This window comes from Ictalurus furcatus, chromosome 23, assembly GCF_023375685.1.
Source record: "Ictalurus furcatus strain D&B chromosome 23, Billie_1.0, whole genome shotgun sequence".
In the NCBI taxonomy this organism is placed as follows: domain Eukaryota; kingdom Metazoa; phylum Chordata; class Actinopteri; order Siluriformes; family Ictaluridae; genus Ictalurus; species Ictalurus furcatus.
This window is the reverse complement of record NC_071277.1, coordinates 13,737,324-13,756,266: the sequence shown is the minus strand read 5'-3', so window position 1 is coordinate 13,756,266 and position 18,943 is coordinate 13,737,324. Positions and strand designations below refer to the sequence as shown.

The window sequence follows — 18,943 nt, the reverse complement described above, 5'->3', positions numbered from 1 at the left end:
TAGAGCGGGACAGCAGACATGGCAGAAGCGGAGGGTCCGGATCCGGATCTGGACGGGGATCCAGTGATTCCCGCCGCTCGTGTGGCTCGCGCTCCCCGGGTGTCGTTTGGGGAGTCGGCGCAGCCCGCCGTCGGTATGGTTGGCCATCTGTTTGGTCAGCAGCCGTCTCTGAAGTTTGACAAGAACATCAAGCAGGCCTTCTACAACACGGGCGCCATGATCTTCGTGGCGATTTGCTGCGGCGCCGCGGTGCTGGTGTACTTCATCCTCGAGGCGTTCCTGCGGCCGCTGCTCTGGGCCGTGCTGTGCGGAACCTTCCTGCACCCGTTCAAGCACTCTCTGGCGCGCGTGGGACGCTCGTGGCTCAGCGGGCTCCGGGCCAGCGGCACGCCCATCGTGCTGGGGACACTGCTGGTGCCGGTCCGCTGTGTGAACCACGGTGTAGAGACTCTGGGCGCTCTGCTGCTCGAGCGACTCAAGGTGCTGCTGGTGATCGGGGCCGGTGCGCCGCTCCTCTATTTCCTCTATCTGTTCTGGAGCGTCATCGGCATGCAGGCTGTGCTCGAGCACCTGTGTGACGTCATATGCCACGTGCTTGACTACTTCAGCACCTTATGGGTGAGTGAGTGAGCGCGCGCGCGCGTGTAAAGAGTGACACGCCCCTCATGCCGGGGTTCTTACGATTTGTCCGATCTGTCCTGCTCATTAATACGTCTCCAAAACACTGTGATTCACCAATTATCCAATCAACCAATCAGGAGGCATGAGGTGAATACATAGAATCATGCACATACAGGTCAAAAGCTTCAGGGAATGTTTAAACATCAGACTGGGGAAAGTATGTGATCTCAGTGCATTTGACTGTGTACTGGTTGTTGGGTCCAAATGTGCTGGAAAATGTACTTAGAAAAGAAGAAAAAAAAAGACCAGATGATGGTTTTCCAGTCTTCCAGTTCCTTTGGTCTGGTTTTGGTGAGCTTGTGCCTACTGTAGTCTTCTGATCTTAGCTGACACAAGTGGAACCTGATGTGGTCTTCTGCTCTTGTAGCCCATCCACCTCAAGGTTCAGTGTGTTGAACTCTGAGATGCTTTTCTGCTCACCACGGTTGTAAAGAGTGGCTAACCGAGTTACCATAGTCTTCCCGTCTGCTCTAACCATTCTCGTCTGCCATCATCAACAAGGCAGAACTGCAACTCTCTGAGTGTTTTTTTGTTTTACTCACCCTTCTGTGTAATCTCTATAGACTGGGATGTCAGTACTGGATCAGTATCAGCCCATTCTGACCAGTATCTCAGAGCCTTAACAACTGAACCAGCACCAGAAATCCTAAGTCTAATTTTAAATACACCATAAGTCTTAAACCTCTTCACATCTTCACAGGAACACATCTGAGAATTCTACATTACAATATGTTTATATATTAGACTCTGGTGCTCTCGAGGTATATTTTAGCTCTGACCTTTCCTCTAGTATACAACGTTTTTAGTCCGCCAGTATGTACAAAATGTACATTTGCTACGTCTTCACGTGCGTATGCGTATGAAATGCCTTATGGTGTCTGTGCTGTTCTGTCACAGACGAACATCTCTGATGCATTAACACCTTACTCACTATTCCTTACAGTATGTTGGAGAACTGGGAGTGATGTACAGCACACTAGTATAGAGATGTTATAAATGTGTAAATAATTTTGTACATTACACTGTTTGCTTGGGACGGTATGGTACACGTTGCTTTTCAGAGATAAAAAGACATCAGCGTGAGGATTCATTGTTGGCATTCACGTCCAGTCATTTACATTATTTTGAATTTGTGTAGAACCAAGCCCAAGAGCACCACCACTACAGTGGTTGTACAAAAAATACACAGAATGGTATGAAGTGAGGCTGGGACTGATTTCTTTCTAGCCCAGACTGTAGATGGTCGTGTCTGGTGATGACTCGGAGTGAAACCCTCGCTAGGTTTGATCTCCATTGGAGCTGATGTTGTGTTTTTCAGCCTGCCACATCTGTAACACATCATTAAGAAGGAGAATGTGAAATACAGGTGTGGGTGTAATGGATGTGAACAAGCTTGACTCGTCCTCGCCAATGCATTTAATTATGTATTTAAGTGTGTGTACTAATTCACCCTCAATGATCTGGATGACTAACAATCTTCACAGAACACTTTTACTTCTCTGTAGAGAAAGAATGTTGTATTTTGCAAACGTTGTGTATCGTATTCATACAAATTTGAGTTTTTCAGCCATTTTCAGGGCAAATTTGCTTGTACGTTCCATCTACACAACAGGCTGAACAAAAATAAGTTTAAATAGCATTAGCCCTAGGATAATACAGATTACTTTATCCAGAGAACAGAATGTACTTAATAAAACTCTTTATTTTGATTGGTGTACAGATTTCTGACCAAAAATAGGACCCATTAGGACAGTGGACATTTTCCTGACTTTTTCATGGTCAGGAAGAGTATGACATTTTAAAGGAAGGCATTTCCAGACCTGGAAAAATATGGAAATGACATTAATAAAATCTTCCATTATTTTCTGCACTGATGCACATTTATCTGAATGTATTTTATCCTATCTTTTCTGATCATGTTTCATTAGTTAATAGCCCGTATGGATGCGAAACTGTCTGTATTAGATTAGTATTGAATGGCAGGGAAACTTCCGGATATGATATCTTGAACGGAAAGCTTCTCACTCTCTGTCTCTTTTCCAGGTTGGAACGTTAGTGGTGGGTTATGTGCTGGCCGTGGTGTTTAAGTGGACACCGGGTATGGAGGGGTACCTGCGTGCCATGTCTGTGCCAATTTGGACGGTTCTTATATTCTACCTGGGTAAGTCCGGCATGGGTTGCCTTACAAGCAAGAACAGAGACACAGCCACGGAGGGGGGAGGGGGGGACGACAAAAACGTACAAATTAGACGACACAGTTTAGCATCATTCGACAAATTGAAGAGTTTAGTCTGCTGTGTGCTCGAGAAAAAGCCAGTGAACATCCTGAAGTGTGAAAAGCTTGGGAAATTTAAACACACAGTCATAACAGACTATCGCAGTCTACGCTTTCGTTTTCTGTTCTGTTTATGTGGAAGTTGCAGAAAAGCTTTCAGAACCACTTAATATCCCTGACTGTTTTGAGCATATTTAGTTCCCGATCATAGCGAGCTTTGCTGGATATTTCCTGTGCTGACTGACAAATTGGCCTTTCATAGAGAAAGAGCAGTGCTTGTGTCATAGTGGACTTTAGCCAGAATGCCATAGTGCTGACCTTTTGTCTCTTTAACAGGCCCTAATTCATCACTATGGTTAGACTTCACACACAGCTGCTGTCTAACCACTTCTCCTACTGCTTTCTCTCTCTCTCTCTCTCTCACACACACACACACACACACATAAAGATAAAAGTACTCTTAAACAAAACCCGAGGTCCTTTTATGATTTCATAAGTTTACGTCTATTTATTTTGCCATTATATTTGGCTGTACTTGGATACAGGACCGTTTGGGTAGCACTAGTTCTCTCAGGCGCCTGTGCGACTGTGATCTTTCTTGTTTTAGTGCAGTATAAATTTCTCCTAGCGCTCTACAGCCTAGCTACCGATAACAAACCCAGCAAACATAAATAAGAGTGCGATCTCTCTACCACGCACACAGACTTCACAAGTCCTAGACACACTGAATTGTTGCTCATGAGCAGTGTTTATTTATTTACAATGACTGTATGTATTTCCTTTAATCCATGCCTTTGGATACATCCATTTTGGGTGACAGTTTATATAAACAGTAGATCTAAAAAAAAAAAAGTACGATGTAAGCAATAAAAAATGACAGGAGTGGTGGTATGATGCGGCATAATTACCTAAATTTTCTTCAATTTTTTTTTTCCAATAACAGCATGTCCTGAAGCGTTTTTTTTGTTGTTGTTGTTGTTTTTTTTTAACTAACGCCACACCATTTTGCTACACAATTTTATTTTTTAAACTGAACTTTCATTCGTTTATAGTTAACGTCATGGAACATCCATGAAGCAAGTTAGTTCGTGCTATCACTTATGTCATAGCAGCTATAACCAGTCCTTCCATCACCATCCTCTCCGCAAAGCCTTCTGTCCTTTCATATATCGGAAAACCTATTTACTGTTGAAGCACTGAAACTGGAGTTTCCTTCCATAAACGCTAAATAAACATTGCCTCATGGAAATCTGCGCTCGATCAGCGACTAAAATCACATGTTTGTTAATACGCTTATGTGGTGCATCTGCCAGACAAGTCCCTGTGTCAGTTGTTACTATAGAAACGATAAGAATGCATTCATATAAACCCACTGTCATAGAAAATTGACCAACACCTCCTGACCAAATCCGAATTGAATATTCAACAGTGCAAGTTCATTTACTGCAGTTGTGTGTTTGTGTTCTCATCTTCCACCTTGTTTTTTTTTTTGCTGCAGTGTCTCTGGCAGGAGCCTGGCGAGTGCCCATGTTTGTCTTGGCGGTCATTCTGCTAATAGTGGGCTCTCAGGAGAAAGCACCTGTACCAGGAAAAGGTGAGGAGAGAAGAAATGACTGTAAACTGAGTTGTCATGAATATACTGTAAAAAAATCTTCAAGATCATGGTGTAACAGACAAACCTGGAGCTGTGCACAGGACTAGTGCAGAGAGTGTGAGACAGGAGTGATGTAAGAACTAGTGGAAGAATGAATGTACATCTCCTTTTTTTGGTGACTTCTTCATTTCTAGGGGAACTGCCAGGACAGGTCCTTTCCTTTGCTGCTAACACTATCTACATGGCCATTACCTGCAGTAACCACTGGCCTGTGGCTGAGAATGATGGAGAGAGCGATGCCAAAGCACCATCTAAAGGTAAAAGAAAAACATACATACATACACAGACGACACACTCATGCTACACGAGTTCTTATATACGAACAACACCCTTCAAGAAAATGAATGAATCTATACTGGCGCAGTGGTGGCTTGTGGTTAAGGTTCTGGGTTACTGATTGTGCAGCTCTTCCAAAGAATCTGACTGTTGTGTTGGTTGTGTTGTGGTGTTAAGTTTGATGGTGTGTCTTTTATGCATATACACAGATGACTCTAAAACGAGTGAGGTGTTCACCACGCCACTGCGTCCCCGCCCGGATTTCCATAGTCTTGCGCACAAGGAGAAAGCCAGTGATATCTATTTTGTGCTGCTGGTGTGGGCCATTGTGCTGGTGCAGATCTGGCTCAACCTCTGGATCCTGCAGCTGTTGCCCATCCCCTTTGCTGGTAATCTGTGTGTCTTTGTGTGTATGCTAGCTGGACAAAATGTATTCTCTTTTGTATGTATATTTGAATACTCATTTTGATTTGAAGAAGAATTAGTGTGTATTGGTGTGTATATATGTATATGTGTGTGTGTGTGTGTGTGTGTGTGTGTGTGTGTGTTTTGCTCTGACAGTGTGGGTAATTAAGAGGTTGGTGGTGCATTTCGGGGTGAAGAATTTCGCCGAGCGGACATTGGCAGCGTGGTGGGTGGTGCTGGAGAGGTTTATCAGAGACAGACAGGATGCTCTGCTGCCTGGACCAATCAAAGGACTCGCACAGTTTCTACTGCGGGTTGATACCAAGGTAACACCTCTAGTGGATCCACTTACGGCGTACCGTCTTTACAGTTCCCTGAAGAATCCTCATACGTAAAACTCAACCTGTACACAATGCACAGATGTTCTGAAGATGATTATAGCAGCTGTAAACTCACCAGTAGGAGCGACTCGGCCACTGAGGAAATGATTTATTAAATTAGCTCTTGGTATACTATTTGAACAAACACATTAAAAATGCAGTCTGTACTGTCAAAGCTGCTGTTATAGAAAATTAATCAACACCTTCTGACCAATCAGAATCAAGAATTCAGCATTGATGTTATATAAGGTGGTTAAAAGATTCATACAGTTAATGAATTGCTCAGGTTTTCTTATCACCACGGTTTAGATCAGCTATTTAGTTCTGTAGTTATTTGTGTAAAGATTGTATGAACAAAACACCTTAGATTTTATCTGTAGGACTTCGTGTACAGGTGATGGAGTTATACAACATCCTAGTTTTAGGTATTTACAGTCTCACAGTGTGAGCTTTCCTCTTTGAGAAGATAAACCAACGTTTCTGGGCCAGTGTTTTTCCTTCTGTTGATGCTTTGGGTTTTGAGAAGAGACAACTCATTGTCCGTTAATGTACATCAACAAGTCTTTATTGTCTAATTGCTAAGTGCTGTTAGGTTTATTTAACGTAATGGAAATGCTCAGCCAATCAGAATTGAACTAGCTATATGGATTGTGTAGTCATTGCCATTCAATTATATTATCCTGAAAGTTCTTTGCTCTTACTCATCTCATTAAAACATGACCTACAGGTGAAAAGTCTTCTTTTTTTTTTTTTTTAGGAATGTAGGACAACAATTTTTATTTTTTAAAGGATGGTATTTTTAATTAGGTAAACAAAAGCTGTTTCTACTCACAGAGTAGAGTATTTCCTACCTCCAATCCTGTCCTGTTCTACTGTTGCCTGAAAAAACAACATGTTGATGTTTGCTGCTTTCCTGCACTCTTATTGGTTGTTTCTAATAACACTTTGTCTCTCTGTCTCCTTTCTCAAAGCTCTGGCATTGGCTTAACAAGCAGGTAAATGGTTTGCGCTAGCAAGAGTGGGAGAGAGACAAGGAAAAAAGAATAATAACAGAAAGGAAGAGCGAAAGCGTGACAGTGTGCACACCTAGTAGAAGCTTGGACTGATGTTTTTTCCCCTCATTCACTGTCATCCCTCCATCTTTCTGTTCTCAGCTGAGCTTGCAGACTTGCGGATCTTGCTTTTGTTTGTGTGCGAGTGTGTATACTGCTTTTGCTCTGTGGAAGAGACCGAAAGCTTTTCCTGTCAGGTTAAGATATACAAATATTTGGCATTAAGAACGTCCCAGTAAAGGAACAGCCTGTGAGGCTTCGGTCTTTTCCACAGCTGTAGACGTGTGTGGGCTTGGTTGGCTTCAGTGTGTGTGAGATGCATGGAGAGAAACCCTGATTAGACATGTGCCGATAACAGGTCATTTACTGAGTTACTGCAGTATTCAAAATGCATTATTATAAAATATAGAAACTACCACCACCATGTTTAATAAATAAATAAATAAAAGCAGAAAGTATGAAAAAGAAAATAAGCACTACTCCTTCACTGACTTTTACAAAGCAAATGTTTTCATTTGGTATGTAGCTCTTTTAAAGTTACGCATCAGAATAGTTTGACGCACCCCAATGCTGTAACTACAGCGCAAACTATTTGTTCCAAATCTCACCATCTGCTATGCTATATATGCAGAAACCAAGGAAAATAAAATCCAGTGCAAAGCCAGTCATATTACTCAGAGTTACTCTGTGGTTAAACGTATTGAGAGAAAATAAAGACGATAGACAATTAAGACAGTGCATGAATAATTAGAGCACCATAGTATATAGCTGAAACGTTTTGCTGAGGACGCAAATACGGTGTGCGTCATAATATACAGTGTACAGTGCATCCGGAAAGTATTCACAGCGCTTCACTTTTTCCACATTTTGTTATATTACAGCCTTATTCCAACATGGAGTAAATTCATTATTTTCCTCAAAATTCTACAAACAATACCCCATAATGACAACGTGAAAGAAGTTTGTTTTAAATCTTTGCAAATTTATTAAAAATAAAAAACAAAAAAAAGCACATGTACATAAGTATTCACAGACTTTGCCATGACACTCAAAATTGAGCTCAGGTGCATCCTGTTTCCACTGATCATCCTTGAGATGTTTCTACAACTTGATTGGAGTCCACCTGTGGTAAATTCAGTTGATTGGACATGATTTGAAAAGGCACACACCTGTCTATGTAAGGTCCCACAGTTAACAATGCATGTCAGAGCACAAAACAAGCTATGAAGTCCAAGGAATTGTCTATAGACCTCCGAGACAGGATTGTATCGAGGCACAGATCTGGGGAAGGGTACAGAAACATTTCTGCATCATTGAAGGTCCCAATGAGCACAGTGGCCTCCATCATCCGTAAATGGAAGAAGTTTGGAACCACCAGGACTCTTCCTAGAGCTGGCCGCCTGGCCACACTGAGCGATCGGGGGAGAAGGGCCTTAGTCAGGGAGGTGACCAAAAACCTGATGGTCACGCTGACAGAGCTCCAGCGTGTCTCTGTGGAGAGAGGAGAACCTTCCAGAAGAACAACCATCTCTGCAGCACTCCATCAATCAGGCCTGAATGGTAGAGTGGCCAGACGGAAGCCACTTCTCAGTAAAAGGCATATGACAGCCTGCCTGGAGTTTGCAAAAAGGCACCTGAAGGACTCTCAGACCATGATGAAACAAAGATTGAACTCTTTGGCCTGAATGGCAAGCATCATGTCTGGAGGAAACCAGGCACCACTCATCACCTGGCAAATACCATCCCTACAGTGAAGCATGGTGGTGGCAGCATCATGCTGTGGGGATGTTTTTCAGTGGCAGGAACTGGGAGACTAGTCAGGATCGAGGGAAAGATGACTGCAGCAGTGTACAAAGACATCCTTGATGAAAACCTGCTCCAGAGCGCTCTGGACCTCAGACTGGGGCGAAGGTTCATCTTCCAAAAGGACAACGACCCTAAGCACACAGCCAAGATAACAAAGGAGTGGCTACAGGACAACTCTGTGAATGTCCCTGAGTGGCCCAGCCAGAGCCCAGACTTGAACCCGATTGAACATCTCTGGAGAGATCTGAAAATGGCTGTGCACTGACACTCCCCATCCAACCTGATAGGGCTTGAGAGGTCCTGCAAAGAAGAATGGGAGAAACGGCCCAAAAATAGGTGTGCCAAGCTCATACTCAAAAGGACTTGAGGCTGTAATTGGTGCCAAAGGTGCTTCAACAAAGTATTGAGCAAAGGCTGTGAATACTTATGTACATGTGCTTTTTTTGTTTTTTATTTTTAATAAATTTGCAAAGATTTCAAACAAACTTCTTTCACGTTGTCATTATGGGGTATTGTTTGTAGAATTTTGAGGAAAATAATTTTAATCCATTTTGGAATAAGGCTGTAACATAAAAAAATGTGGAAAAAGTGAAGCGCTGTGAATACTTTCCGGCTGCACTGTACGTCTTACGAATGAGACGTTAATCTGAGGTCCTGACTCTATGTGACCATTAAAAATCCCAGGACACTTATCGTAAAGAGTAGGGGTATACCCCGGTGTCCTGGTGAAATTCCCCCACTGCCCTTATCTAACATGGCCCCCTAATAATCTCCATCCCTGAATTGGCTACATCATTCTCCTCTCCTCTCCACCAATAGCTGGTATCTGGCACACTATGGCTGCCATCACATCATCCAGGTGGATGCTGCACACTGGTGGTGGTTGAGGAGATTCCCCCCATACTATATAAAGAGCTTTGAGTGTCTAGAAAAGTGCTATATAAATGAAAGTTATTATTATTATTATTATTATATAATTGTTCATTTCCCTTAATCTGGATTAATGCATTTAACTAAACTAGCAAACTCATTGGCCGTGTGTTATTCCATTATGTTAGCTACCACGTTTTCCAGCACAGTGGAGCGTTCAGTTACCTAGTGGTGGGCTAGCTAATACATTTATCATTTGCCCACACCTGAGTTACAGTTTCATCTTAAATTCCTTTTTGCCCAACAAGATCAGTTCAGCAAAATGCTTTTTGCTAATTATAGTAAGGAATCATAAAAGGATAGACAAGCATTGTAATGGAAATTTCCTCTCGGCACATGCCTGAATCAGACAGACAGGAGTGGGGTGTATTTAGGTTTGGAGTGAGTCCTGTGTGGGGGAGGAATTTTCCCTGAGAGTTGGCCCTTGCTATTTTAGGACGCAACAATTGGAGAAAGTGAATTTTTTTTTTTTTTTTTTTTTTTTTTTAAAGAATATATGCTGGCCCATGTAGTAAATCCAGCTGTAACTGAAAAGCACAACATTAATGCAACTATAATATTAGTAAATTCACAACCTATTATTATTATTATTATTATTATTATTACTATTATTACCATTTAAACGCCATACTAGTTTTAGAGTCAGAGTCCAAGTTGCGTCAAACACACTAATGAGGGTCTTTTTCTTCAAATCTGTTCTGTAAAATGAAAGATATGCCTTTCGATTTCTTCTAAAGGGTACAAATGCAATTTAGTTAGAAATAACACATTTTCCATCACACATTTTCCCCCTTTATAAAAAAAAAATATATAATAACCTCTGCTTTGAGAGAACATCAGCAGGTGAGTGCCCTGCCTGAGAATGAATTAATTCTGAACTCAGCCTCTCATCAACACACTGAGAGAACATGACATTCCCCAAAGTGCAGAGTCAGATATAGAACACTCTCACCCTGCTGAAAGGAACAGATGGTGCTGAAGTTCATTGTAAGGTCTCAGCATGTGGCTTTGGCTCATTGTCATCAAATACCAGCTTTTTACTCACATTTCAGTCTACAAGTTCTTGCCTAATGTTCATTACCTGAAACACACAACGCATCACTAACCTCTACTGAACCAGCGTTAGGCTGTGATGAGAACTAATTAGCCACCTGACTAAACCAGACACGGGAACAGGATTAGACTGCCTTAGACAGGACCTTTTAGCTATGGGGTGCGCAGAGAAACCTGGTCTGCTGTAAAAGTAACACTTATCTATATTCATCAACCACTTCCTGTTTAGCAGAGCTCGCTGTTAGCACAATCACGCCTCCTGGGTCTGAAACACAGTCATGTGCGAATGTACATTCTTACAAAAAAGGGTTCCCCATGGGTTCTTTGGATGTTTAAAGGGTTAAAGATTCCTAAAAAGGTTCTACTTGAGTGACTTTGACCGTGGCATGGTTGTTGGTGCCTGACAGGCTGGTTTGAGTAGTTCAGAAACTGCTGATCTCTGTGGACTTTCACACACTACAGTCAGTCGAGTTTACACAGAATGGTGCGAAAAACAATCGCACATCCAGCGAGTGGTTGTTCTGCAGGCGGAAGCGCCTTACTGATGCGAGAGAGGTCAGAGCAGATTGGCCAGACTGGTTTGAGCTGGCAGGATGGCTATGGTAACTCACATAACCACTCTTTACAACCGTGCGGAGCAGAAAAGCATCTCAGAATGCACATGTCGAATCTTGAGGCAGATGGGCTAGCAGTATTTGTTTCTTTATTTTTTTAAATTCGTGCATATTGAGGAAGAAAATGTTCTCCAAAAGCTTAGATAGAACGCTGAAGGGTTTTGTGAACCAGGTAGAACCCGTTACAAAGGAACTATTAACCCTTAAGAAACCCTTTTTTTCCTAAGAGCGTGCCAAATTTGTCGCAAGCATGTAAACAGCAAAACATTAGCAACACCTCCCCTTTTTGATTATTGTCGAGGGATAAGGACCCTAGATGGCTACTGCTTTCGCTAGCTGGTTTCTCGGGGTTGACTTGTAGGACAGTGGAAGCAGGTTTCTCTTTGTGCTCACACAGACTTGCTGTTTCAGCATCTACACCTTCTGGAAGCTAATCTTTATGCTTCTACCTCTCTTTCTTGGTCCCCTCCCCTCCTTTTCAGATGATCATATGGTTGGAGAAATCTCTGGATAAACTCATCAGCATCTTCATCATCTTTCTCCTGGTCACAGGGACACTCCTCATGGCCCTCTTGCTCACTGCTATGGTATACAGTATGCAAAATCCACACACACAAAATAAAACACTAAAATAGTCGTGTAGTACAGTCGTAATAGTGGATAGAAACATGTAACCGATATCAGAATTTATTTTGCTGCCTTAAACTTGTCAAAATGTGTTTCTGTGCCTGATACAGTTGGTGTGAATTTTTTTTTAGGTGCATCATGAGAGCGCTCATATCATAGAGGTCACCAGCAACCTGATCAACGAGACTCTTGCCAACCACCCTGAGTGGGCCAAGTAAGACACATGACAACACACACGCACACATCACACACACATCACACACATACACACATCACACACACACAGACACACTCGCACACATCTCACACACACACATCACACACACACAGTGACATAATGCAGTGCCTTTATAAACTTTTCCGTTTGTGTGTGTGTGTGTGTGTGTGTGTGTGTGTGTGTGTGTGTGTGTGTGTGTCGCAGCTGGCTTCCAGAGGCTCGTGTTGTCCAGAAAGCTCTTAACTCGGCAGCTACGAATGTGTACCAGCATGGGAGAGAGTGGATCACGCAAAAGGTAAGGTACAGGTCAGGGGGGTTTAGCCAGTTTTAGCTTGGCTTGTCTTACATGTACAATGATTTGATCATACATCATTATAATCCAACAAAAGCCAGCTAACGTAATCCAACCTGAACAGCCTGCGCATGGATGTGTACTTGAAGGAAAGTGCAGTAAGAGTGTCTTTGTGTTTCTGTAGCTCCAGAAGATGCTTGGTGAGAAAGTGAACAACACGGCAGTGATCGAGAAGCAGGTCCTGGAGCTGTGGGACCGACTTTACCACTCATGGTTTGTCAAGGTAATCAGCACAGAGATGGATGGAGACGGACACAGATGTAGACGCAGACGATGGACACAAACGGATACACACAGAGATAGATGAGGATGGAGACAGGCAGACACACAGGGGTAAACGGACCGTTATTCAGAGACAGGAATACAGAGACAGATGGAGACAGACAGGCAGACCCAGATAGAGACAGGCTGATGCAGATAGACATGCAGAGATGAGCAGACAGACGGAGACGCAGAGAGACAGACAGGGACAAACAGACACAGATGAAAAATGACTGACACAGACATTCGGAGACAGGCAGACATAGACTGATGGAGACAGAGACAGACAGATACAGACAGACAGAGGCAGACAGAGACAGATGAAGACAGACAGATACAGACAGACAGATGGAGACAGGCAGACAGAGACAGATTTAGACGGGCAGACAGAGACAGATGGAGACAGGCAGGCAGACAGAGACAGGGAGACAAATGGAAGTAGACCGAGACAGATACAGACAGACGGAGACAGACAGGCAGACAGATGGAGACAGGCAGACAGAGACAGGTTTAGACGGGCAGACAGAGACAGATGGAGACAGGCAGGCAGACAGAGACAGGGAGACAAATGGAAGTAGACCGAGACAGATACAGACAGACGGAGACAGACAGGCAGACAGATGGAGACAGGCAGACAGAGACAGGTTTAGACGGGCAGACAGAGACAGATGGAGACAGGCAGGCAGACAGAGACAGGGAGACAAATGGAAGTAGACCGAGACAGAGACAGACAGACGGGGACAGACAGACAGGTAGACAGAGACAGATGGAGACAGGCAGACAGAGACAGATGGAGACAGACGAGGCAGACAAACAGAGACGGATGTTATTACAGATTATCAGTTATCAGTTATTACTCAGTTATCACAGAATCATTACCAGGTGTCATTTGAGGCATAAAAATACATCTAGGGCTGCGTCCCAAATCACATTACTGTACTATTAGTATGTCTGAATTGTATGCTACAGTTTAGTTATTTATATAAAGGCCAACCTTTTTTTGAACCACGCTTTCTCACTCAGTACAGGTGAGCTTCACATGAAACTAAATACCGAGTGAATTCTGTATTGTTGCTACGCTTCAGTGTTCACTGTTAACAGTAGTGTCATGTGGGAAATGGGTTATGTGATGGAACACTGATACTCTGATATTACTGATACTCCACCAAGGTGTGGATTGTTGTGGATTTAAATGAGAAACTGTGCTGTAGTGCAGTGTGGAGTGGGAAAAGTGCTGCCTGTCTGCCTGGAACTACAAGGTTAGATGAGATGATTATACATTGCGGTTCCCTGCTTTTCAATGCTTCTCTCTTTCTTTTCCCATAGAACGTAACGTACAGCGGACGCCACCGTGGCCAAAAGCAAAGTATGCAGAGGCAGAACAGCTGGCTGGGAGACATACTGGACTGGCAGGATATTGTCTCCTTCCTGCAGGACAACATTGAAACACTGCTATCGGTGAGTGTGTGTGTGGGTGTTTGTTCGTATGCGTGTATTGTACAATATGCCGTGATTTTAACACACGTTAATGTTATCATGGGTGCTTTACAATCAGTCTGTGGCCGGGAGTCCAAGAGAGCAGAATTGTCTGGGCTCTCCGGGTGGACGGGACGGGATGGCGATCACAACAACGCTAGCCAATCATGGGTGTCTGAGCTCATGTATGCGGATGAGGGTAGATAGCCCTTTCCTCCGAGTGTATTTCGCTGCTCTTTGACACCCTCCCAGATTGGTATAATATATAATGGTATAATAGGGGAGAACTGGATGGTGGGTGAGAATTGGCCAAGATTAAATTAGGGAGAAATCCTAAATATAATCTGCATCCATCCATCCATCTTCTATACCGCTTATCCTAAAGGGTCATGGGGAACCTGGAGCCTATCTGAACCTGGAGTATCCAGAAGAAACCCCCACAGCACAGGGAGAACATGCAAACTCCATACACACAGGGCAGCGACGGGAATCGAACCCCCAACCCTGGAGGTGTGAGGACAACGTGCTAACCCTAACCCTAAACTTAACCCGAACCACTAAGCCATCGCGCGCTCCTGATGGAACATAATGTGTATAATACTGATTGAGTTTTTGAAAGGAAGGAAGTGCTGATCTGTTTTCTTAGCATGCTGATTCGGAGTAAGATAGTAAATGTGGTTGTTTGTTTTTTTTTAGCTGAGGGAAGATTGCAGTCTTTCACATCTTTATATCTGCCTGAACACTAGAAATGGAAAAAATACACACGTGTCTTCTGTAGCTGTTTCTCATTCTGCTTATCTGTAGAAAAGAGTACAAATGAATAATTCTGCTTATGTGATCAACTTGAACAACCCTGCTTAGTAAGTCACTTTAATTGTGTCTTATAGCACTTTGTCCTCTCTCCACCATGTTTTTGTGTTGCTATAGAGATTGTAACCACTGGTATCACTTGGACATGGTGTTCTTGAACTCAAGACTGCTTCGGTTTGCATTTGGCAACTAGATATGTGGAGTAACAAGTGTCTTAAATGAGTATAAAATAATGTGTTTGGTGTTAAATAGCATTGAATTGAACTTGCTGATACCTGTATATACATGATACCTGTAAAAAAAAAGAAAAAAAAAAGTAAAGGTCCAGTTATAAAATTCCACAGGTCTGGAAGAGCAAGTACTGTGATTGAATGGTGACAGCAGATACATTTTAATGCTGAAGCATTACTGATTAGTTTATGGCTGTAAATAAGACAGTTCGAAGTGATGGTTTTGTTTCATAGTGGCTGGAGTCATGGACTCAACAGAGGATCTGCCGCAGAAGCCGAGCTGGCTCATGTTCAGACAATTAGAATCAATGAACGCTGTTTTTACAGTATCTATCTGCCTGCCCGCCCGCCCACCCGCCCTAACCCACTTATTTATTTTTAAAGAACTCAGTTTGATTTCTTGAAATATTTTCCTGTCCACCACTTAACGATCTGTTATAGTGTGCTTGTGTCGTCATCATCGTCGTCACTTTATTTATTTATATATATATATATATATATATTCTTTATAGTTTAATGAAATCCAGTTTATTTGAATCTTTATTTATACTTCTCTATAATAAATCAGTTGTTCTGATTTGGAAAACCGAACACAAATTTGTGCCGTTATGAATGTGTGCACTTTTATCTTTCATTTTGTAATTAACTTGCTGTGTGTGCATGTGTGCGTGTGCGTGCGTGCGTGCGTGTGTGTGTGTGCGTAGATTGTGGAGTCTCTATGGGTTGTGATGAGCCGGAATGTCGGTTTGCTGATCTCCACAACAACTACGCTACTCACTGTACTGTTCCACAGCGGCACGGCACTGCTCAACTTCGTTCTGTCACTGGTAAACACACACACACACACACACACACCTATTATGCCTATTATTTGTACATTCATACTGTGAGGAGAAAGAAACATGTCAATGACATTCAGTATTGCACACAGAATGATTCTCTGATTATTATGTGTGTGTGTGTGTGTGTGTGTGTGTGTGTGTGTGTGTGTGTGTGTGTAGGTGATTTTCCTGACAACACTGTTCTACTTACTGAGCTCCAGTGGTGAGTACTACAAGCCTGTTAAATGGGTGATCAGTCTCACACCCCTGTCCCAGCCTGGACCTTCATCCAACATCATCGGCCAGTCTGTGGAGGAAGCCATCAGGTAGACACGCACGCACACACGCACGCACACACGCACGCACACGTGCGCGAATACACACAGATGGATACACACAAGAGCAACAGAACAAGTTTCCCACTTGACAGTGTGGTACAGCACAGTACCGTTACAAATCCATGAGCACACACTGTCATTATTTTCAACTGCCAAGTGACCTGTAGCATGACTAAGTACCCATGCTTTTTGCCACGGTACCAAGAGTACTGAACACTGATATGTGGGTGGAGCTAGAAATGGGTCATTGATTGGTCAAGCTCAACTGACACAAACCTTCACTCAATTCAAACTGACATTTATTTAAAACAAAAAAAAACCTTCTGTAATGGCTCTTAAGTTGGACAGTACAGCACAGCAATCGTCAATACAAGTGCAAATCTCCAAACGTCGTTTTTTTTTTCTTTTCTGGAGGCAATATAACAATGACATTTCAAAATACATTTCAAAACAACAAATATTACATTTCTTAAAGCATCCTTGACCCGCCTAAAATCATTCATCTTCAATCTACACCAATTTCCAAAGAGCCTCATATTCATCATATATGCACACTACACAGGTTTTAACCTACAGTCACTGGAGAACGTTCATGTACACTAGTGCACTAGTGGCAGCTGGTTTTTATTGTCAGTCCTCTAAATAGCTTGTGTACAAAAAGTACACAGATGATGGATTTTAACTGTTTGTATTGCAGCAGCAATTGTGATATTAGATGAGGCCAATATGTAAAAACTACTAAAATATCTATCAATAGCTTGACAATGAAACTCTTAGAGTAGAGCAATGCGTTATACCGTAAAATGCCGATGGCATAATAATGATGTGGGGTAAACTACAGGGTGTCCCAAAGTCTCCATGTATAGACTTTTTTAGCAAAATGTCTTCCAGAATCTTTCATACTTAGCATGCGTGTCTATACTGTTCAGCAACAGTTCAGAAAGATGTGGTTGGCTGGCTTCACTGGTCTCAGAGGAAGCACCTGTTACTCCTCACGTTCCCTTTTTATCTCGCAAATAAAAATGCTAGAACTTTACAGATAAGATAACTTTCCACTCCTGTTCAACACCATCTGAGATTCAGCAACACGCCGGCTTGTAGGTTTTTCTTTGAACTACTGTTATCTGACAAAGCTTTGGATTCAACTCTCTTTATTTGTAGTAAGAACAGGGTCCGTACAAGGTGCTTGATTTTGGCTTTTTGGAATTTACGAATTATAAAACCTTGAAAATAGAAACCATTTTGGATCTAGTGGCGCTTAAAAAGTGCTCGAATTACAAAAAGTGAATACATACGAAATCGCTAAACAACTTTAAAGTGTTTAGTTTCGATAGCACTCGAATACAAACCTTTCACTCAAAATATGACACCCTGCAGCAGCCCCTCCCCCCTCCCCCCTCCCTGCTTTCCTCCCCTTCCTGCCCCCTCCTCTTCTTCCTCCCCTTCCTCCTCCTCCTCCTCCTCCCTCTATTCACTCATTCATTATGACAAAAACAGCTCCTGTCCACTTTAGTGCCTTTTTGCTTTCCTCAAAATGCACCTAGTAACAAATCTAGCGACTGTTTGGGCAAACATTAGCTATTTTCCTTAGAAGAGTGTGGCCAGTATTACCTCTCGAGCGCGAGGTCCTGGTTTCCCCCGCAGACACGCCTCTCTGTGGCTACTCTGTTCAATGAGAGAGAGAGCGAGAGCAGCACATTCATTCACGTCTAACTTTCTCTCAGAGTGATTATTTTACATGTAAATAGAGCCATAATCACAGCACAGCCATTGTCTTGAACTTGTGTGTATGATAATTTTGTCAGACGACGTCGGGGTTATAAATCAGGATTTTAGCAGTGCAGAGCAGCAGATTGGAAATGACTTGGAAGTGACCGCTTGTTAACATGTAGCCTTAATGGCTGCGTTTCTGTCGCTATTTCATACTCGTTCCATTTTCTGAGAACAGAAAACGGAAACAATGTAAATGATAACAGCTTTATAGTGAATTCGGCACCACAGTGTGTGAGCACAGAGAGTATAGGAAACATGCTGAAGGCTGACACTGGGCACAATGCAAATACGACGCGATGATGTAATGAATATGCTAATGAGTGCATGACATCATCTAGGGACATTTCGTGATTTTTCCATTGAAAGTTCTTGGAAACAGTGCTCCTGTCACGCACCTGGAGTACACTGACGTTATGTTGAAGATGAAGCAATGCCAGGGAAATGGAAATATATATTTTCCAGGGTGCCATATTAAAAAGTGTTTTATTATTATTATTAATAATACTTTTATGGGAATTGAAAAAGAAGCAATAAAGAATATATTTGAATGACATCTCTTATATAGTCCTTGAAAACAACAACTACAAAAAAAATTGTGCTCAGAAAGTCCTGGAATTTCATTTTGAATCATCTGTAAGAAAAGGTATTGGCACCCTTGGTTTCATTTGGGTCTCTTATTGCTGCAGGCTGAATAAGAGCCATGTGATGTAGACAAGCCACAAAGCCGTTAGACATTTTTAAGGAAAAAAGCTATATCTTTTTTTTTTTATATATTGTGTCAAAAAAATTAATGTTACAAATTTCAGATATCCATCTATTTTCAGTACCGCTTATTCTACATAGGGTCGCAGGGAGCCTGGAGACTATCCCAGGGAACTCAGGGACACCCTGGACAGGGTGTCAATCCATCGC

General features: G+C 42.5%; 1 protein-coding gene across 4 annotated transcripts in view; it reads left to right on the top strand.

Moving 5' to 3' along the window:
- The first annotated feature begins 9 nt into the window (after window positions 1-9).
- The window catches only part of tmem245 (transmembrane protein 245), a 27,651-nt gene continuing 8,717 nt past the window's right edge, over window positions 10-18,943 (top strand). For 3 of the 4 annotated variants that reach the window (XM_053612089.1, XM_053612090.1, XM_053612086.1), the window contains exons 1-14: window positions 10-618; window positions 2,725-2,842; window positions 4,455-4,550; window positions 4,745-4,867; window positions 5,096-5,275; window positions 5,448-5,617; window positions 6,643-6,666; window positions 11,609-11,713; window positions 11,885-11,967; window positions 12,175-12,265; window positions 12,447-12,545; window positions 13,910-14,041; window positions 15,804-15,926; window positions 16,101-16,246. In XM_053612089.1, the coding sequence (XP_053468064.1) occupies window positions 19-618; window positions 2,725-2,842; window positions 4,455-4,550; window positions 4,745-4,867; window positions 5,096-5,275; window positions 5,448-5,617; window positions 6,643-6,666; window positions 11,609-11,713; window positions 11,885-11,967; window positions 12,175-12,265; window positions 12,447-12,545; window positions 13,910-14,041; window positions 15,804-15,926; window positions 16,101-16,246 (2,090 nt within the window). In that variant the 5' untranslated portion in view covers window positions 10-18. The remainder of the gene's footprint in view (window positions 619-2,724; window positions 2,843-4,454; window positions 4,551-4,744; window positions 4,868-5,095; window positions 5,276-5,447; window positions 5,618-6,642; window positions 6,667-11,608; window positions 11,714-11,884; window positions 11,968-12,174; window positions 12,266-12,446; window positions 12,546-13,909; window positions 14,042-15,803; window positions 15,927-16,100; window positions 16,247-18,943) is intronic. The other variant, XM_053612088.1, reaches the window with a different exon arrangement.